Source organism: Rhododendron vialii, chromosome 11a (assembly GCF_030253575.1).
Source record: "Rhododendron vialii isolate Sample 1 chromosome 11a, ASM3025357v1".
Classification (NCBI taxonomy): domain Eukaryota; kingdom Viridiplantae; phylum Streptophyta; class Magnoliopsida; order Ericales; family Ericaceae; genus Rhododendron; species Rhododendron vialii.
In genome coordinates, this window is record NC_080567.1 from 31,128,608 (window position 1) to 31,150,080 (window position 21,473).

General features: G+C 38.7%; 3 protein-coding genes across 3 annotated transcripts; 1 reads left to right on the plus strand and 2 right to left on the minus strand.

Annotated features, from left to right (window-relative positions):
• On the plus strand, window positions 1-6,167 carry LOC131308858 (actin-related protein 7). The gene is made up of 7 exons (XM_058335895.1): window positions 1-240; window positions 1,531-1,746; window positions 2,904-3,045; window positions 3,623-3,867; window positions 4,883-5,066; window positions 5,246-5,313; window positions 5,803-6,167. The coding sequence occupies exons 1-7, from the start codon at window positions 163-165 to the stop codon at window positions 5,953-5,955; spliced, it is 1,086 nt and encodes a 361-aa protein (XP_058191878.1). The 5' UTR covers window positions 1-162; the 3' UTR covers window positions 5,956-6,167.
• Window positions 6,168-6,605: 438 nt separating this feature from the next.
• On the minus strand, window positions 6,606-9,153 carry LOC131308857 (pentatricopeptide repeat-containing protein At5g48910). The gene is made up of 2 exons (XM_058335894.1): window positions 8,592-9,153; window positions 6,606-8,559 (listed from the first exon to the last, which is right to left on the minus strand). Exons 1-2 carry the CDS (start codon window positions 9,018-9,020, stop codon window positions 7,099-7,101), a joined length of 1,890 nt encoding a protein of 629 aa, XP_058191877.1. The 5' UTR covers window positions 9,021-9,153; the 3' UTR covers window positions 6,606-7,098.
• A 9,717-nt stretch (window positions 9,154-18,870) lies between these two features.
• Window positions 18,871-20,370, minus strand: LOC131308860 (NAC domain-containing protein 104-like). The gene is made up of 3 exons (XM_058335896.1): window positions 19,996-20,370; window positions 19,219-19,496; window positions 18,871-19,126 (listed from the first exon to the last, which is right to left on the minus strand). The coding sequence occupies exons 1-3, from the start codon at window positions 20,156-20,158 to the stop codon at window positions 18,989-18,991; spliced, it is 579 nt and encodes a 192-aa protein (XP_058191879.1). The 5' UTR covers window positions 20,159-20,370; the 3' UTR covers window positions 18,871-18,988.
• Between the last annotated feature and the right edge of the window lie 1,103 nt (window positions 20,371-21,473).

The following is a 21,473-nucleotide window of genomic DNA, read 5'->3' on the forward strand; positions in this document are numbered from 1 at the left end:
GAATAAAACCCTATTTCCCGTCAAATACAATTCGCAGCGTACGTTTCCGGGGTTTAAACAGCCGGAAACACTGCGAAGTGCGGCACCTCTCTCTCTCTCTCTCTCTCTCAGAGCTGTCGTCAACTTCCGCTTGAAAACTAGGGTTTCCCATTCTGTTCGAAAATGGAGGCAGTGGTGATTGATGCTGGGTCGAAGCTCCTCAAAGCGGGTTTCGCCGTTCCCGATCAGGCTCCTTCCATGGTAACCACCGAACATTTACCTTTCCAATTCTCCCACTATTTTCCCTTTCCTCAATTTTTCCCCTTGTTCAAATGAGCTCAGTAGAACTTGTGCGTGCTCATTTTCTTCTATACCAGTCGCTCCTAACGAAATACAGTGGCAAATACCAGAGCTTTCTTCATCTCAGAATTGAGAGATGAATTTTAGAGTAAGAATGAGAAAAGAAAGTTTAGACTCAAGTTTAGTGAGTGTAACATAGGTATTTGGCTTAATTTAGCTAAGATTTTATATTCGCATTTGCTTCGGTTTGTGTGTTTGTTCGTTTGTCTGATCTATGGCCTTAAGCACTTGCTCAGGCGTACAAAAATTGTGCCAAATATCTCTCAACTACTCAAACGCCAAGAATCAGTCAGCCATAATTCGTCTTAATTTTCGCACATAAGTATATGTAGATATATTGACCCCTGCAAGACGTTCTAGTACTGAGATTAGTGGAATATATTGCAGCTTGATACCACGTAAGTGTCTATTTTCTGGACTAATACTACTATTAAAGTTGGTACTCTTCATTAAAACTTATGAAATGGAGGTCATGTTGAAGGTTCCATAAGCCTGTGATTTTATGTATTTTAGTTCTCATCCCTTGATTGTAAAAAACGGCACTGTGACAAGTAGTATGCTTCCTAACAAAATAGACTGCCTGGTGAATCTGGTAACTCGTTTCCATTCATCCGCCCTTCTCCATAGATGGGGCTCCTCCTTAGCTATATTCGGACCCATTTCCTGTCATTGCTTGGTTGAGCTACAGAAGTCAACAAAAGGTCTAGACCCCCATCTTCCGTGGACAGCAGACCTTGTTTTGAATCATGCAATGATATTTCAATTCTTTACCTAAGCCTCCCAACAGTAGATTTCTTTGCAGGTTTTCCAGTATCTCACTGAAGTAGGCATATGTAAAACAGACGTCATAAGCAGGCAAGCTCGCTAAAATGCTCTTGTTGAAAAGTTTAATTTGTTGGCGAAAAAATATTGTTATTGGATGAGGGATATTGACCGTAGAAGGTTAAGTTAAGGTTATCAGATTAAGCATAATAAATATTGTTATGAAGTTTTATCATTTATGGACCAACAGGGAAGGAAAAAAAAATTTGTGCTCAAGTTTACAGGTTGCAGATCATGCCATTTTATGCTTCTTTCTGATAGCTTTTGTAGCCCGATGGGATCACATGCTTTTCTACTTCAAATCTTCTTTAGACGATGATGAATATCTCAAACAGGGAATGCAGCTTAACTTGTATAATTATGCTTCAGATAATGCCAACCCAAATGAAACGCATGCCTGAAGATGGATCACTGGATGAGCCTTCCCTAGCTGAGGATGTTACTGTTGATCCAGTTGTGCGAGGGTATACGAGAGATTGGGATGCCATGGAAGATCTACTGCACCATGTTTTATATAGCGGCCTTGGATGGGAAATTGGCAATGAGGGGCAAATTTTATTCACAGATCCACTTTCAACTCCCAAGGTTATGGAAAGCTTTCTCCACTTTATTTGTATTATCATCAAATTATCTTTGGAAACAGTTGGGCACATTGCATCAAGTGGGAATTTCGAATGAAACATGTCCAGTAGGCCTGAGTTGAAGAAATGGGAAGAGTGAAATATATTCAATTTTCGTATTGTGCATGTGGCTAATGAAAAATGTGGTGGTAGGATACATGTTGGCCTCCTTAATTGATCAATTTCGATGATGAGAATTATTTCATAATTGAAGGGATTATGGGAAGCTTTTGGCAAGCATAGGAAAACATCTCATTTTTTACCTTGTTTAAAATAGTGACAACAGGCTATTTTTAAAAGTTGAACAATTTATAGACTAATCTGGTCTTGCTAACTCTTGGAATTGGGTAGGACCCAAAGTATAAGGGGTCCCATGCTCCCGGTTGATAGATTAGTTACATACAGAAGAAATACCATTTGATTTAAATGATGTTTTCTATTCATTGTATGAATTCAGTGGTAGAATAAGCTTTCAGAATCTTGCGAAAATATGGGGTGATTACAAACCATCAAACCAAGCAAGCTTTCAAGAAGATGTTATGGCAGAAGCCGTATCTTGTCATTTTTTTTAAGTTGAGAGATTGGGGATACTGGTAGACTCATATTGTTGGAGAAGAGTCCCTGCAGCAAATTTATATCAGGAGCAAGAAGCTAAGTGATTAAGTAGATCTGCGATTCTGTAAAAGGGTTTCGGTATCATTGTCGGATGCATGCTGATATTGGCCCGTAAGAGGAAGATTGAAGAAGCAATGGCATATAACAGTTTATGAAACATTAGTGTTTCTATTGGCAGTTTTTGAAACAGTTGTCAAATCTGAAAGTACTTCTGTTACATTTAATCATGTCAATCTATATGAATTACAATACATCCAATGTATACACTTGGCAATTCTGGTTTACCTGCTGAGTCTTGTATATGCATGGTAATTACGAGGTCATCCGGCAGTTGGGACATGGTTTTACTATTTGCTTGTATATTGATGCTTCCGCTGTGGTTTTGTTTCTTTTCTTGTCAACTGCGATGAAATGTAAACAAGGAAACCTTCGTATTGGAAATTTAGATATACAGTTATGATTGGTTTCACCAGATGCAACGAAATCTAAAACCAATTTCTTAAACAGGGTGTTAGAGAGCAGCTGGTGCAATTGATGTTTGAAACTTTTAACGTCTCGGGTTTCTATGCATCAGAGCAAGCAGTATTATCCCTCTATGCAGTAGGTCGTATCTCAGGGTGCACTGTTGATATTGGTCATGGGAAGATAGGTAAGCAGATATTGTGAATGAAGTTCTATTGTCTCCTTTGAGTCCATGGGTTTTGTCCTGGTAGTGAACTTTCTGAACCTTCAATCAATCTTTGTGAGAGGCATTTCACTCTGCTGTTTCCTAGTTATTCCTTTATCTTTTCTTGTAAGTGGCAAAAAGGTGATATTTTGTCTGATAAGAGGGCTTCATAAAATTGCTGTGGTAGGAAAATTATCCTTGACCATGGTTGGCAGTCATGAACACAGGACAATCCAAGGGAAGCTCTACCTTTTTATGATTCAAGGCGTAAGCATAAAAACTTTCGAAATGAGCAAATGAACCCTTGCTAAGCTTTGTTCACTCTTTATGGAATGCAGATGAGCATTTTGTGAGTCTTAGCCCTATATGTTAATGAACATCTCAATTTTGTTTGCATTTGTTCTTTGTTGGATGTGCTATTGTGTCATATATGTACTGTTTTAATTTTTAGGTACCAATTTACTTTTTCCATTGGGAGTTATGCAACTGAGCTCCTGTGGCTCATAACATTGCTGCTTAATTGGACTGATGCTATGTGCTCTGTTTGGAAATTAACCAGATATTGCGCCGGTAATTGAAGGTGCGGTTCAGCAAATTGCTTCAAGAAGATTCGAAATAGGGGGCATTGAATTGACAAATTTGCTTGCTCAGGAGCTTGGTAAATCCAATCCACTGGTGAAATTGAATACCTCGGATGTTGAGATAATAAAAGAGCAGTACTCATGTTGCGCTGAAGACGATGTTGCTTATCAGAAGACTCAAAAGTCATGTCAGGAAGAGCATCATACTCTACCCGATGGACAGGTTTGTAATTTGGTTTTCCAACCTGATAATACACCTCATGATGCGTTATCTATGCTTCTGAAAGAAACCATTCAGGAAGTACTTCTGAAGGGGTTTCTGGTTCTTCACTTTAATGCTTATCTGCTTTATGTGGCATTCACATGTTTGGATATATGTTTCCTGAAGGCTGTGCAGTTATTTTTCTTCCTTGACATATGTTTGCACATTAACCTGGTTTTCTTTTTGGATTAGGCAAGAATTTCAGAAGCTTTTGACCCTAGTGCTAGTCAGTTCCTTTGCTTGTGACCTCCATGTTCAATGTACTCCTGCAGATCCCAAATGCAATAATATTCATCCTGCATTATCTTGCTTCCATTCCTTCTTCAGTTCATAGGCTTTGCAGCCTTTGCTGCTGTTCCATACTAATTCAACTTGCATTCTGTTGGCTTTCCATTGCTTCAGTACTCTCAAGTTGACCTAAATTCCTATTTACTTCTTACTGATGCTGTTGTCTCTTCACGGTAGATTTTTCCCTTTTTGTCCCCTCGTTCATTCAACCCCCAAGACTACAGGCCTTTTTTTTTTTTTCCCATTTCGATTCTTTTTGAAAATTTATGAGTAGTAAAGTAGAACAGTTCATTGTTAACTTAATTGCTACAAACAGATCATAGGAAATGGCTTTTTCTAGCTAAAGGTTTCGCTGTTTGAACATGTGATTAGTTGATAATGCAAACCTAAGTAATGCTGCATGTAAAGTTATCGTACTTTTTTGCTGCTGATTCAGTTGATTAATCAGGCACTTCTGAGCACCTCATTTAAATGCATATATATTTATCAGCCCTAACTAAGTGTTAGGATCTAGTCAATTCAGGTTCTCTGCTTGAATCATTGTTCCAACATTCTGCTCTGTCAAGGCAATATGCTTTGTTACTTTTAACAAATACTTATACAGTACAACATTGCTTTTTCCTGCAACTTACTTTGGAGACCGATGTGTTTGGATATCTGAATTCAACTCATTGCATACAATTTTCAGGTGATAACCATAGGAAAAGAAAGATATACTGTTGGTGAGGCTCTATTCCAGCCATCTCTTTTGGGTTTAGAGGCACATGGTATGGTTGAGCAGCTTGTTCGAAGTATCTCCACTGTGTCATCAGAGAATCATCGTCAACTGCTGGAAAATACAGTACTTTGTGGTGGCACTGCTTCTATGACTGGTGAGAATTGTTCTCTTTAAGTTTTAGAAGGGTTGAGATATATAACATTTTCCTGTCCCTGTTCAGAAGAGAACTTTAAGCATTTGATGAATGTGGTGTTTGATCGATGGTGTACTTCAGTACTTGATTGGAAGTGAATAACGGCTGCTGCTAAGTCCATCTTGTGCTGCCTCTTGCAGGTTTTGAAGATAGGTTCCAGAAAGAAGCCAGCCTTTGCTCATCAGCTATTCGGCCTTCTCTGGTAAAGGTAATTTATATCATCATCTCATGGTAAACCTTTCCTCTACAACTCTTTCATGATGCTAGATGTTTTATGCTTTCCCTACCTTACCAATCAGTCTTCATTCGAGAATTCAGTTTACAAAGTGGCCAAGGGTCATTGATAAACCTCTATAATCTTATAAGTTAGTGGAATCCCATACATTTTGTTCACATATAGTGCTTTTTAACTCGGTGCTTCTTTGAAAAATTGGTTGGTAGTCCGATCTTGCGCTAATTGTTTTCTTTTCTGACACGGCTGTGATCCAAATGAAGCAACTTTGAATGGAAGTGCAGCCAGTTGTCATAATATTGTTTATTTTGGAACCGAAACATTAGTATGGACAAATCTATAAGGTTACCAAAGCATTGGAACTTGTTATCTCACTGGTTTAAAGAGTTATTTCGAGCATATCTATCATTCTCTACATTTACACCAACCCAAGTTCTTTCTTTTTTGATGCTTTGTTCATTACAGCCTCCAGAGTACATGCCTGAGAACCTGACAAAGTATTCAGCGTGGGTGGGAGGTGCCATACTTGCCAAAGTTGTGTTCCCACAGAATCAGCATATGACCAAGGCGGATTACGATGAAACTGGTCCTTCAGTTGTGCACCGGAAATGTTTTTAGAGTATGTGAACGTGTAGTTCTTAAATGCTACTGGATTCCGTGTTAACCATAGCATTGTAAATTATGCTAATGTTGCGAGAATGGTAGTCTGATTTTAACTGTTGTAATTTGTATCTCTATTGCTGTATCTAACGATGAATCCTTCTTTACCTCGGCACACTATTCCAATTTAGTGGTTCAAAACAATGGATCCTTCGAGATTATTCTCCCCACTTGTGCTGGAATTCTTGTTTGTTTAGAGAAATCTTATTTTTTTAATTTGACCTTTGGGAGAGTAAGTATTGTCTTTTCATACCTCTATTGATTATGTTTTCGCGTAAAACTTTGCATGTGTGATGGACTTGGGCTGGCGACCAGAATCACAACTCCATCTCCAGTGCAATGTCCGGTGCATTCTCAGATCGAGTAATACAAATAAATAGAGGTTTTGTTTAGAGGATTACATACAATGTGGATGATTTAGATCATATCAATTGAATAGCAAGGAGTAAGGACCATCATTATTCTTTGGTGATTTTAACAAATGCTTCATTGTCGTATTGCAGAAATATTGTTTCTGACGCGGAAAAGAGCAAACCAACTTTTTGACAGTGGCTGTGTCGCCAAACCCATTGTAATAGACATGAAATCTCAAAGAACTGCTCCGATCGTACAGGTCAATCTCAGCACTATCACCAAATAAAATGGTGCGAAACCCATTGTAATAGACATGAAATCTCAATGAACTGCTCCATTGTAATAGACATGAAATCTCAATGAACTGCTCCGATCGAACAGGTCAATCTCAGCACTATCACCAAATAAAATGGTGCGAAACGTGATAATTCTACATGACAAGATTGTTAAATAAGGTCTGTTCGAGAAGTGGTTTTGACTTGCCTTCTGCAATAGGAACTAGGTTCGAATTCATCCACTAGCAGAAAAATGCGATTTACTGTAGTCAAATGCCAGCAAAATTAGACCTGGAGAAGTTCCACATGCTAGGAATACTTTTACAGAGGAGGTTGGTTGCAGTTCATGTTATTCTGTGATGTAGATTTTGTGCCGAGATGTACTCTGTCACCAATCGATTCAGAAATTTCAAAGTTTCCATCACAAATAGCCTTCCACTATTACTCCAATGGGGGACTTCCCATTGAGATATTACCAGAAGTCCATGCAAGAACACGCTCCATTCTCAAAATGATGAAAGCGCTTCCGGTCCCTGACAACAATTTTACGATTATAAACCTTAGAAATAAGCTTTATTGAGGAGTGACAGTCATTGCATATTCGTAAGTTCTTAACTACATGAAGTGGTGTTTGGGGGCTCGTACTGATTAAGCCGAAGGCAACTGCGATTTTCTCACTGTGATAATATGAAGCACCTTCCTTCCCTTCATCATCCATTTTAAGGAACACTTGCAAAGCGTCTGGCTCGTAACCAAGCAAACTCAACTGTCTAGACATCTCTTCCAACATCGAACGGATCTCTTCTGATTTCCGGTAGGATTCATCTTCCGCAAAGAACTCATGAATAGTTCCATGAAGCTCAATCCAGCTACACCCCGGATCTTTCCTTATATCCATCTCCTTCATCCTCATTCTCACCTCAGAAACTCCCTCCCAATTTGCCAAAGAGGCATACATATTTGATAACGCCACATAAGCTCCACTATCATGAGGAACCATCTCCATTAAAAGTCTCGCTATCCGTTTGCCTATTTGAAAGTTTCCATGCTTCTTGCAAGCACCAAGCAATGCCTTCAAAATCACATCATCCAGCTTCATAGGCATTTCCAAAATAAGTTTTTCAGCCTCTTCCAAAAGACCAGCACGACCTAGAAGATCAACCATGCAACCATAATGCTCAATCCTTGGTTCTAACCCGACTACTCTTACCATGTGGTCAAAAATCAATCTTCCCTCGTGCACTAACCCTGCGTGGCTACACGCACTCAACACAGCGATGTACGTTACATCTGTTGGTTTCACTCCCAACCGCTCCATCCTCCAAAAATGATCAAGTGCATCCTTTGCTTGACCGTGCATGGCAAGCCCGCTAATAGTTGCATTCCAAGTGATTACATTCCTCTGTGGTAGCCTATCGAAAACATGAAGTGCCTTCTCAATGTTTCCACACTTCGAATACATATCAATCAAAGCAGAACCTAGCACCCCATCAATTCCAATCTTGTTTTTCTCCGCATACAAATGAACCCACTTGCCTAATTCAAGTGTCCCAAGTCGTGATATCGCCGGAAGAACACTAACCAGCGTGACATAGTTCGGATGCTCTTCTGCCATCTGCATATAGCGGAACAGCTCTATCGCCTCCTTACACAACCCATTCTGCGCGTACCCAGAAATCATCGAATTCCACGATACCACACTTCTTTCAGGCATTGAGTCGAACAGTTGCCTCGCGGCTTGAAAGTCCCCAATCCCGACATACCCATCAATCATCACATTCTGCATCACCACATTATTACCCAATTCCCATCTCTTGCCATTAAACAACACGCGGGCACACTCCAACTCTTGACACACAACATACATCCTCACAAGATTACAAACAACAAACCCATCACATTCCAAACCATACTTCACAACCAACCCATGAACCTGCTTGCTTATCCAAAAAAAAACCCATGAACCTGCTTCCCTTCTTTTACCCGCCCAGCTCGGGCGCACGCCTTGAGCACGGACGGAAACGTGAACCGATTGGGCTCGACGGATTCAGAAATACCCATCTGGGTGAACAAAACCATGGCCTCGATTGGGTCACTTTCGTCATTTTCGGAGAGTGCTCTGATGAGGGTGTTGTAAGAGAAGCAATTGGGTTGGTCCGTGTGGCAGAAGAGGCGGCGGGCGTAGGCGAGGTCGCGGTGGGGAGGGGGGGAGAGGGCGGCGAAGCGGAGGAGCTCGGCGGAGGCTAGTGGGTCGTGGATAAGACCAGTTTTGATCATTTTGGCGTGGACTTGCTTCAGGTGTTGTATGGTTTTGCATTGTTTGAGGTCTGGGAAGAGAGTTGAAGGGTGTGGTGGGGGAGGAGGCGTGGTGGGTTTGGGTGTGGTGGGATTCATGGGGGTGGCAATGGCATTTCACAGAGAGAGAGAGAGAGAGAGAGAGATGGGCGCCATGGATAAGATTTTTTGGTTTGAATGTTTGACAATCAAAAGATCAGATTTTTTGGACCAATGTGTGGTTGCTGTAATTTTTTTGGCAAGTAAATCCATTTCTTTTTTTTTTTTCCAACGGTGACGGTCAGGTATCTAGCCCAACTTTACGTGCACTTTGACTGTTCGTCTCTCCGGACCGAGTAAAGGTCTGGCTATCTACGCTGAGACTAAGAGATTTACAAAAGGTTTCTCTGCACTTCGTTTCGCACATGCTTACCATTCGTTCGTATGTTATTACAAGTTTTGAAGAACCTGAATTTCGAATTGTATTAAAACTCCACCATTGATTTGTTTTAATGGTTGGCCTACGCCTCCGTCCATCCCTGCGATTTTAAGTCGTACAATACTTTAATTTCATTTGTGAAATATTATTCTAAAAGATAAAATCAAATACGTAACAATTATTTTTTCGTTTATAGGACCAGAAGACACCAACTGGATTAGAGCTTATTGGCCAATATTCTTATAATTGGCTTATACATTATTCACATAGTTGGTCGGTAGACTCAGGCCCGAGGGCGTATCAAAATAAAAAAAAACTCAGGCCCGAGGAGGGATGACCCAAACAAGACCTGGAGGCCCGAGGCCGAGTCTGGTTTGTGTGTCATAAGTGACCCAAACCACCAATACGTGATACTATGTTGGACCATAAGCCCTGACATTCGTCAAGAGCTCTACAGCCCAGGTTAACTTTAGAATGTTCAATTTGTTTGTTAAGCTTTTATTGCTGTCTCTAAAGATGAATGTTGGACTATCTTGCAGCATTGTTCAAAGGCCCCAATATCAACAATTCTCCCAAAACTAGCAGAGCTTCTCACTGGTCGCCTCCCCCACCTAACGTGGTTAAATTTAATTCTGATGGAGCTTTTAAATCCTCCCGCAGCTTGGCTGCATTTGGCGTTATCGCCAGAGATTGTGGTGGATCCGCTCTTATTTGGCGTATGGGTAGAGTTATAGCCCAATCAGCAATTGTTATTGAAGCTTGGGCCCTTCGCAAAGCTTGTAGTACAGCAGTGGAGATGGAATACAAAGAAGTTATCTTTGAATCAGACTGTCTAACACTTATGAACTGCTTTAAGGTTGACAATTCTCCGTGTCCATGGGAAATCAAGGCTTTTGTGGATGATATCAGAGCTTGGGCCAAGACTAGGAAATGGTCTTTCATTTGGTGTAATAGGGAGATTAATAGAGTTGCTCACGGTTTGGCAGATTTTTGTGCTGATAGAAATTTTGTATTTCAAGCAGGATGTTTACCACCGGTTGTAGAAGTTTTGGTTTCCAAAGATGTAAATCGTTCATGAGCTTCTATAAAATCGTGATCCTTTCAAAAAAAAAAGAAAAATAAAGATGAATGTTAACCATAGCATTGTAAATTAGGCTAATGTTGCGAAAATGGTAGTCTGATTAAAACTGTTGTAGTTTATATCTCTATTGCTGTCTCTAAAGATGAATCCTTCTTGACCTCGGCACACCATTCCAATTTAGTGGTTCAAACAATGGATCCTTCGAGATTATTAATTCTCCTCACCCCTGCTGGAATTCTTGTTTGTTTAGTGAAATCTTATAGTAATTTTTATTTGACCTTTGGGAAAGTAAGTATTGTCTTTTCGTACCTCTATTGATTATGTTTTCACGTAAAACTTTGCATGTGTGATGGACTTGGGCTGGCGACCAGAATCACGACTCCATCTCCAGTGCAACGTCGGGTGCATTCTCAGAATGAATAATACAAATAAATAGAGGTTTTGGTTAGAGGATGACATCGAATGTGGATGGTTTTAGATCATATCACTCGAATAGCAAGGGTCAAGGACCATCGTTATTCGCGGATCAAAAAAAAAAAAAGGACCATCATTATTCTTTTGTGATTTTAACAAATGCTTCAATGTCATATTGCAGAAATATTGTTTCTGACATCTGGAAAAGAGCAAACCAACTTTTTGAAAGTGGATGTGTTGCCAAACCTATTGTAATATACATGAAATCTCAATGAGCTGCACTGATCAAACTGGTCAATCTCAGCACTATCTACCAAATAAAATGGTGCGAAACGCGATGATTCTACATGACAAGATTGTTAAATACGGTCTGTCACAGATGTGTTTTTGACTCGCGTTCTGCAATGGGAACTAGGTTCGAATCCATCCACTAGCAGAATAATGCGATTTACAGTAGTCAAATGCCGGCCAAATTAGACCTAGAGAAGTTCCACATGCAAGGAATACTTTTACAGAGGTGGTTTTAATTTGGTTGGTACAGTTCATGTTCTATCATATGCATGATTGAGTTTGTTCTATCCTGGTACCTAGCATTGGCTGAAGAGGAAGAGCGATCTACAAGGGTACCCGTACAAAGATGAGGTTATTCTGTGATGTAGATTTTGTGCTGAGATGTACTCTGTCACCTATAGATTCTGAAATGTCGATGTTTCAAAATTATGTGTGTGAATTATGGAAGAAGTAGAGTCACATCTTGTGAATAGTAAAATCCAATTATGTGTGTAGTAGTGATGCAGGCATGTGATATATGTATAGTAAAGTTCAGTTATGTGTTGTACGTAGATCACAAATAGCCTTCCACGATTACTCCAATGGATGTCTTCGCACTCTGGCATCCGAGTTCTACCGTTTTGTCTCTGCACTTTGTTTTGCGCATGCTTATCATTCGTTTGTATGTTCATTTTTACAAGTTTTGAAGAACCCGAATTTCGAATTATATTGAGCTCCACCATTGATTTGTTTTAATGGTTGGCCTATGCTCTGTCTATCCCTGCGATTTAAAGTACAATTAATACTTTAATTTCATTGGTGAAATATTATTCTAGTAAAAGATAGAATCAAATACGCAAGTCATGTAAGCAGTTATATTCCCATCTAAAATGAAGTTTGCACAATTACAAGTTTAAGTTTAATGTTTGATGTATTCTTAAAGTAAGATTTAAAATTCAGATTGCAAATATCAATTTTTCACCTACAACAAACCAAACGAGTACTTTCTCAATATTGCTTCTTAAAATTTTTTTTGTTTGGATCAGTCAATATTCTTCTTCTTTTTTTTTTGCCAATATTACATATATTAACGGAAGTTAGCAAGATGTTAATAAGTTAGTCCACAAAGAGGAATAACCAAACAAGACCTGGAGGCCCAAGACCGTGTCTAGTTTGTGTCACAAGTGACCCAAACCTGAGATACTCCTATGTTGGACCATAAGTCCTGATATTCATCAAGAGCCCTACTCCCTAGGTTAACTTTAAAATGTTCAACCTGTTCCAAAAAAACAAAAAAACTTTAGAATGTTGAATTCATTTGTTAAGCTTTTAGCGAACTTGAAATCGAGCTCGAGCCGAACTGGCTTAGATTTGAGTGGAGCTTGAGCCTGTTCACAAGTTGTAATATAAATTTCTACATAAAATACACCTATAAAGCCGAATGCTATAGGGGTTAGGTTCAAGTATTAAAAAAGTCTAAAATTGAGGCTCAGGTTCGGTTCATCTAATAGACGAATCAAACTCGAACAAAGCTTCACTGAGTCAATTCTCGAATAGTTTGCAAACTGCTCAGTTCATTTGCAACTCCCCCACCCCACCACTTAGTTATGGCAACGCAGAGTCTGGTGAAAAGAGAGGACAAAAAACAAATAGCCTAAAGACATAATTGCACTCCATTGCATCTTTATAAAATTAAATGGCAGCAACGTATATATACACACAATCTCGTCTGTCTCTAACCAATAGGAAGTAGGAACATATACTTGTGGACTTTACTTTTCGCTACCAGAAATACATATGGTTTGAACCCCGCCAGTGACGAATCATGCATTAGCCACTCACATGGAAAAATTGACAAGATAAACTATGCATTAATTAAAATCGTCTCATTACAGACACAATCATATTCCTTGCACCTACTTATTACAATCGTACTTTAGTTAACCAATTGATTGTAAATTTATCCATATAGTAAGACTTCAACTTAGAATGTAAGTACTAAAGTGGCATAAAACCACCATCCCAAAATTGTTGGGTGCAAACCATTCACAGCTTTCCTGAACTTTTTTCAAATAGTGCTACATAAGTGGAACCTCCACTTATTATTAGGCACACACAAGCAAGCAAGCTGCATCCCCCATCATCATCAAATATCGTTTTCATCTTTAAATTTTGGTTCAATTCCTTGGTACTTTTAAAATCAAAACAAGTGGTGGTTGACTCATTTTTTGGGCTTTTTGTGTTGACCTTTGATGTGGATATATATGGAATTTAAGCTTGTATATATCATTAGCTTTACTCAAAAGCTACCCAATCGATTATTCTTGGTTAGTTTCTCTTTGCCAATTATGAAATATGTGAATCATCAACTATATACAAAAGCAAGTACAAAGTTTGGACCACCGGGTGGTAGGATATATGAGGCAGCCGGGTTAAAACGCTTCCTCTCCCAGTGGTCCTGGGTTCGAGTTGACTTAGGACCAGATGGATGTGATGGGTTACTGGGGGCCTAATGCCCACTTGCTTTTCGGTGAAGTTCTGGTGACGAGTTAATTCTGCAATGTGATAATAGACAAATATTTTATTCTCGACCGGGTTAGCTATGGCTCGAATCCGGTCATTTCAGGGCGACCGGATTCCTCTATGGCACTACCAAGGGAGGTCAACTGTGCTAGCTGGTCGCGCCAACCCACCCTTTCAACTGAGAGGGAAAAAAAGTGAAAAGGTTTGGCTTTAGGAATTGCGAAACCCTAACACAAAATGTACGGAATGCAATGCAAAAAATGATCAAGAAATCAAAAGCGCCATTACGCAAGAACGTAATTCACCCAACTTAGGCATGCACATTCACAAGAGATGCAATTTCTTTGAACTTCGTCGCGCGGAGTCATCTTTCGTAGCAATATATAGCTGATAACAAGAATATGTGAAATATCATTAACACGTGGAGTAATCTTTCGCAGCAATACATAGCTCAGATTACAAGAATATGTGAAGTACCATTAATTCTATTTTACAAAGCTTGATATAAAGGTGTATAAGTACTACTACTATCTAGCTTTCAGATCACTCCACAACACGAGCTAGAATGGGTGATCGATGTCCATATTGGGAATGCAGTCAACAGCGGACAGTCCGGGTGAGCGCGTGTTGGGCCTATACATATAGTACCTTTGTAGTGAATTGTTGCGACTTTCGAGATGTCGTCAAATCCTATACATATAGTACCATTGTAGTGAATTGATGCGACTTTCGAGACGTCGTCAAATCTCGTGTATTTGGGTTTTTTCTTGGTCTATTCGTTTTCTCATTTTGTGGTGGCTGGAATTTCTGTGAATCATAGTTACAAAGATCCGAAGGATTTGAGAATTAAACGCATCGTTTAATTCCTAACAGGCAACACTCTAATCCCCTTTCCCCCTTAATAAAATATTATTTTTGCCGATAAAAAAACACCTTAATCCCCTTCTTGGTGTCCATTTTTTTTGAATCAGACTTTTCTACAGTCAATTGCAGAAAAGGCCCCTGCCATCAAAGCCTCTGCTATTCAAATATAACGTTTCTGGACGGTTGGGGGTACTCACGCAAACGACACTCTTCAGTCCAAAACTGGACTGCAATCAAGATATTTCCTTGTCATTACATATGATCATGATATAGGAGAGATAAAGGCTTTATGAGCAAGTTGAGTTTGGCCAAGGAATTGAAGGGGGACCATTATTGTGTTGTGGCAATGATCATAACGGGCTTGCACAATCTGATTTGGCAGTTTTCAAGCAAAGTCCAAACCCTAGAAAAGTTGAGTTGCCTTCGTTCACAAACTAAACTTGCTGCTCAAAGCAGCTGGTGCGCTAGCCTTACACATGCAATACCTCACTTTCTCTCCCTTTCATGCATGTATACTTTTTAAATAATTAATGCTTTATCAATTTTCCATTATATTTAAATCTTTTCATGGGTGAGATGATTAGTGTGTGCTCGGTGGTGACGAGCTAATTAAGCAATGAATTAATACTAATATTCTATCTAAACACAAAAAGGAAATGGTTTCTACATCATGGATTAATTAATTAATGGGTGTTAATTCTTTGATGATGTAAGCAAATGGCAACAAGTTTGTATGACATGTAAATGTTTTGGTAAAAATCAGGTCACACACAGAAATGGTTGCAGGCACCTACGATAAAAGATAACGATCTTATGTTTTTAATCATGGTCCCCTAAATCCTGGTCTTTCCGAGTGAGATTGTAAGTTCCCTGTTTTAAATCACGGTTGTAAATGACAAAGGATGTAAATTAAAAGACGAACAACATTGCCCGTGTGGGCTTAAGATCGATCTGTGGAACCAAAAAAATGTTTTGTGTTATTTGTTGACCAATATACATTGTTGGATTCATTCATTTCTTAACGGCTTAAGCTTTTAGACAATTGCAAACTTAACATGGTATCAAATGATCCAAAAAAAGAAAAAGAAAAAGAAAAGAACTTAACATGGTATCAGAGTTCAAGTTAAAATGAATGAGGACAGGCGGGAGCAGAGGCCCCCAAGCTTACAAAATTTACGAATTTTGGTGTACAATTATAAAAGTAGCCTAAGCCCCCTAAAACTTCTTAAAATACTATTGTCATTACCTCTCTAAATTGGGAACAATATCTACCTTATCTTACCTTAACTATTCAAATTGTTAATAAATATTCTAATATAACCCCTCCATACAAATCCTGCATTTATCTTATCTTAACTGTTTGGTGTGAGTTTTGACAGTAATGAGTAAAAAGAGATAGATAAATTAAAGATCGTGCAAAGGAATTTTGAGATCCAAAACGAACAAGCCTCGGAATTGGTAATAAAAATAATCTTCATGAAATGTTGGTTTTGATTATTGAGAGATGTTGGCAATTGTAGGGAGGTATTCCCGAACAGGTGCAAAATGAGCCCGAGCACGGTCAACAAAGGGTCAACGCACTGTGGACCAGTGATATGAGAAGTCAATGGTCCAGAGAGGTTGTACGATTCTCGGTGCAATAACATGAGACGTTATTAGGACCGAATACAAGGAAAATGACATGAGATGCCACTGTTCATAGAAACTTGTTCGGCAAGAGAGAGCCAAACAGGAGGAGAGTTCCTTACAAAGGATATGGTTCAAATTGTTTCCTTAGGACCAGTAACACGTGAGGTAATTGGTCCAGGCCATCTGTTCGGCCATGAGATGGCCGAACAGAGAGAGAAGTACTATTTGAGGGAACATTCTGGAAGGTTCTAGAGTAGTCATGTCCCATAAAGGGATAAAGATCCCAAGAATATAGGATCTGAGAAAGATACCCAACGAATATGGGATGTTCGGCTCTTAAAGGAAAAGAATCCTAAAAGGACTCTTTTCCATAAACTGATAAAGGAAACGAGACCCCTTGATATCCTGGGTTTCCTATACGAGTTAGGAATCCTATGGTAACATGGATGCTTGGACAGCAAGCATCCATAAATCTATAAATATGAGGTAAACCTAGAGGTGAGAGGTACGCAATACACTGCATTCTATTTGCTTTCCTATTGATAATTAGGGTTTGATTGCTAGTACGTGATACTAACAAAAACATCGGAGGGCCTTTGCCACGAGAGGCAAAGGTGCACTCACTCCTTGTCTGTTTTGCAGGACAGGGGTTTCGTTGACAAATTAGGGTTACGTTCAAGAGGCACGTGAAACCGTTGCATTCCAGTGCTGTTTAAAGCGCTACTTGAATCTATCCACCTACAGTTGGCATGCCACCAAGTGAATGCCCCGACATATGGGACCTATTTCACTTTTCTTGGTTGGAAGTACTATATATTGGAAGCCCAAATTCATATATATGAATATTCAAAAATCATCCCCCACATGTGTGGATTGTAATGTATTTTTTTTTTTCCATCTATGTATCTATATTGCATCACACATGACCCAATGCTTCACTAAGCATGCACCCATTAAAAAATAAATAAATAATTTCGGTTCCTTAGCTTTGTGACTCAAGAAAAGTAGACAACTGTCAAATACACAGCACCCCTCAATGTGTTGAGAAAAGAAAGGTAAAAAGGGTACCACTTTTGTACATAGTAGCATTGGATTTTAAGAACACTAAGGGGGTGTTCGGACAAATAAGTCAAAGTGGCTTATTTTTTGTCTTTATTCAAATTTTTTTCGTATCACTTGGCTTATCCTCATTTTTTTGAGGATTATTGTATCTTCATGACGAGAGGAATCTAAAAAGTATAAAATTTTGATTGAAATCTAATATTTTTTGAATAAAGACGAAAAAAGTGACTTATTGGCTTATTTTTGTTTTTATGTAGGTTTATTTGACTTATTTTTGACGGAAAAGCCAATGACTTTTTTAGCCGAACAAGCCCTAACTATGGGTACAGATGGCGGATGCACCATATCAGTATGTGGGGCTCCACAGTCCACACATCCTTGATCCTTCTCTTGTCAAACTTCCTCTCTCATCAATCCCTCCACGTGATGAGGATCTCTCCCCAATATATAGCAGACAGAAACTCTCTCAAGACAAAACAGAAATGATATGAGTACAGCAACACTGTACTCATCCAACTTTGCTTCAGAAATTTTTTTGAAGCAAGATGTTTGTACAGCTGTTGCTGTACCTCTAGAACTTCTGCAGACAAAATTGTGTTATTGTTACAAATTTTAAAATGAAAGGTTGAGATTAATTCACGCACACTTATACTTGTCTCGATATTTAACATAAAACACTGCTGAGATTTACTTGGATGTGTGTTGCCACGCTGCCGTAACGAATTGAGTTAGAATTGTGTTCCTACTATATTATAATACTAAGGTAAGTGGCGATAATCAAATTATTTTTTATTGTATTTTTGTTGATATATATGAGAAGAATGATCTGTCTACAAATTAATTCCAATAAAATATTTAATCTATTTTATTTAGCAGAAATGCCTCCTTAGTTTCCACTCATTTTGATGTTCTTCTATTAATGCATGTTGAAGTAGATGAGCCCCACACATCTCCGAGAAACTCAGCTTTCTATTTTGTATTATTCTTAAGTAATTTTTTAGGACAGATTACTAGATGAAATATGTAAAATCAACAATATGAGTGGCCAATAGCACCCCAAAGTGCACACAAATTCCAAACATAACTACAAAAGGATCCAAAAACTTCCACTTCTAATAATAGAACTAAGCATTAAAAGGAATGGTTGAGATTCACGTACACGTATATATACTTAATTGTGTCGAAATTTAAAATGAAAGGCACATGAGATTCACTTGGATGTGAATTACCGGGCTTCCGTAATGAATTGAGTTAAAATGTGTTTCCGATATATTATATAGGTCTACAAGCTAATGGCAATAATCAAGTTGTTTCCGCTGATATAATTTTAGCTGATGTATGTGAGGAGAATGGTCTGTCTGAAAATTTCTTTAAAAAAAATGTGTTTTAGTCCATGTAATTTAACGAAAACCCCAACTTATATACCTGCCACTCATTTTGATGTTCTTCTGTCGCGTGTTGAAGTCGATGAACCCCACACAGATCCAAAAACTCACTTCTAATAGGAACTAAGCATTAGTTTGCTCCAACTTTGATCAGAGGTTAATAAAATTTCGTTTGTCGAGCAAAAAAATCTTTGATTCACCCAAATCTCTTTGTGGTTGGGCTTGCATTGGAATGCCTTAAATTTCCAAAAGATTGTGACTTATGAGCATGGAATATCATGCAAGATTGCAGGTCATTCAAGATTAATTTCCAAGCCATAAAACTCTCCTTTGTAGGCGTATATATATCATAAAAAGTTTGGTTACAACATTTTGCTAGTAACCCCAATAGTACAATGCTAATTAACATATGAAATTGGATCTAATTTGGAAAGCTAACTTCGTCGAGATCGTCCAACGACAAGAAAACTTCATCCAAGCACGAAAGCTCCTGTCCATTGTCATCGTCCTCTTCGCTATCGCTCTCATACACTCGACAGAGTACCCACTTGCTATAATCCTGAAAGATGTACAAGAAAAGTATCATATGATAAAGTACGGTCAATAGCGTGTCACATGTATTCTTGACCGGTATTTATTCATGGGACTTACCACTTTGGGATTTCCTCGCCTTCTCGATGGTCTACTAGTGCTGCTACTCGAACCCGAATCAGAAAGCCTATACTCTTGCATTATCCAATTCGTTTTGACTCCGGTTGATTCTTCACCAATATAGAACACATAATATTGTTTCGTACCAACTTCCTTGCTACCACTAGTAAAGATTGGCTCCTCAACACCTAATGGCTTCCAATACCCGTTTCCTGTAACGCGGTTCTGCGTCTTCCGGCTAAAGAAGTACCATCTGCTCCCCTCTGCCGTAGCTTTGCCTGCAAAAAAAAAGAAAAAAAAGAAACCCTCAACCATGAACATGTAAGCATTTTTTAAAAAAAATGCAACGCTTCATTTTGGAATAAGACAAAATTGCGGGCTACCAGTACTGTGCTCGTTTTAAATGTAGCCCACATCGAGGGACGGAGCGAAGTAATGGACATTGCATTTAAAATAAAATAAAATGCAACGCTTCATTTTGGAATAAGACAAAATTGCGTGCTACCATAGAAGGGACGGAGCCAGGTTTTTGATCCTACAAGATAATGCTAACTTTACTTTGACATGTACATATCTTGTATGACTATCTCCCTCTGTTTTTTCCCCTCTCGTTTTACAAACTTTCAATTTGGACAATTTAAAAAAAAAAAAAAAACTCAAAAGTTTATCAACAACAAACTTCTATCATGTTGATTCAAATACCATATATATTCCAAATACTCCGTACTACTTTCTTGTGAATTTTTTTTTATTTTAATTGTGCGCATAAATACGTACCGTCTAACTCCCAAGGATCACAAGGGCAGAGGTCGAGATCAGGGATGACATCCGGATGACAAGGTAGGAGAGCAGCCTTGCGCTGGAGGAAATGGACCACCAGCTCTTCGTCGGTCGGGTAAAACCGGAACCCCGGCGGGAGATTGAAATTCTTGTCCCCCATATTCAGTATGTGTATATATATATATATAGGTATAAGATGAAGAAATTAATCTATGGAATGATGCAGTAGTTTGGAGATGGTGCTGCTGTTGAAGGTTTTGGTTTTTGGGATGGTATGTACTATTTAAAGAGAGAGAGAGAGAGAGAGAGAGAGAGAGAGAGAGAGAGAGAGAAGTGACGTGAGATGGTAGAGAGTGGTGGTGTGTAATGGATCAACCATCCATGTTGAGTGTGAGTTGGAGATTTTGGATAGAAGTATTAATTTAACAATTTATAATGTGGTGTGTCGGGTGGGGGGCTATTCCCAAGGCGGCGGGTATATATAACGAGAAATTCTTCAATGCCGAGTAGGTCCGCTGGGCATGTTGGAACCGTCCAAAAATATTTAGGACGGACTAAATTTTAAAGAAATTTTTTTCCAAAAAAGTTAAACTCTTTTTTGGAATTTTTTTTAAAATCTGAATCATCTAAAATATTTTTAAATGGCTTAAATACGCTGAATAGACACTACAAAAGATATACCCGGCACTGAAAAATTCCCCATATACTAATACAGTATAACGGAACGCTTGGATACTTCCAAGAAACGGGATCCGTCAAGACTAGGGGATGACACTTCATGCTTACATCATCATCCTCTTGTTGCCAATGGTGTGGATGGTATCAAAAAAGGAGAAAGAGTTATTACCGGACGTGGTGGAAACCATTGGGTTTCTGCCTTGAATTTTGGGGTCCGTCGTGTATTCGTCGCGGTAATTCGAATCTTTCATCTCGTGCGAGTCGCAAAATTGTTTGGTGACGCAAAAAATCAGCTTAAATCAAATATCGATAAGTATATGAAAATTTGAATTTTGGTCAATTTACTTTAAAAACTATTGACAGAGTTCAGGTTTCCTTTTTTTAAACTATGGACAGTTTAATTTAAAACTATATATTGACAAAATTCAGACCCTCCATTTTGATATATTTATTGATGTCTAATAAAGCTGATTTTTTGCGTGACTGTATTACTGATCTGCGTGCTTTACAAGACAAACGGTTCAGATTATCGCAATAAACCTCATGGTTTCCACCTCATTTGGACACAACTTATTCTCATAAAAAAGATTGTGGTACACCGTTTGGTGTACACGAGATCTACACTGAATTGTGTGGAGACCTACTTTCAAGTAGCACACAAATGATCAGAGTCGTGCAACATGTTTTTAAGAGTCTCTATAAAAAAAAAACCAGCTTATTCAAATATCGGTAAGGGTTTTAATCGATTCCCGCCCTGAATTCACTAAATTCGCAAAAGACAAAAAAATAAATCAATT

What these genes read in the sequence shown, in the direction of transcription:
- LOC131308858 (XM_058335895.1), top strand. Translation starts at nt 163, where the DNA reads ATGGAGGCAGTGGTGATTGATGCTGGGTCGAAGCTCCTCAAAGCGGGT. An exon ending in TATTGGTCATGGGAAGATAG is followed by an intron (nt 3,046 to 3,622) that starts GTAAGCAGATAT and finishes GAAATTAACCAG; the next exon opens with ATATTGCGCCGGTAATTGAA. An exon ending in ATACTCTACCCGATGGACAG is followed by an intron (nt 3,868 to 4,882) that starts GTTTGTAATTTG and finishes TACAATTTTCAG; the next exon opens with GTGATAACCATAGGAAAAGA.
- LOC131308857 (XM_058335894.1), bottom strand. Translation starts at nt 9,020, where the DNA reads ATGAATCCCACCACACCCAAACCCACCACGCCTCCTCCCCCACCACAC. An exon ending in GGGTAAAAGAAGGGAAGCAG is followed by an intron (nt 8,560 to 8,591) that starts GTTCATGGGTTT and finishes ATAAGCAAGCAG; the next exon opens with GTTCATGGGTTGGTTGTGAA.
- LOC131308860 (XM_058335896.1), bottom strand. Translation starts at nt 20,158, where the DNA reads ATGGGGGACAAGAATTTCAATCTCCCGCCGGGGTTCCGGTTTTACCCG. An exon ending in TGATCCTTGGGAGTTAGACG is followed by an intron (nt 19,497 to 19,995) that starts GTACGTATTTAT and finishes TTTTTTTTGCAG; the next exon opens with GCAAAGCTACGGCAGAGGGG. An exon ending in GGCGAGGAAATCCCAAAGTG is followed by an intron (nt 19,127 to 19,218) that starts GTAAGTCCCATG and finishes TACATCTTTCAG; the next exon opens with GATTATAGCAAGTGGGTACT.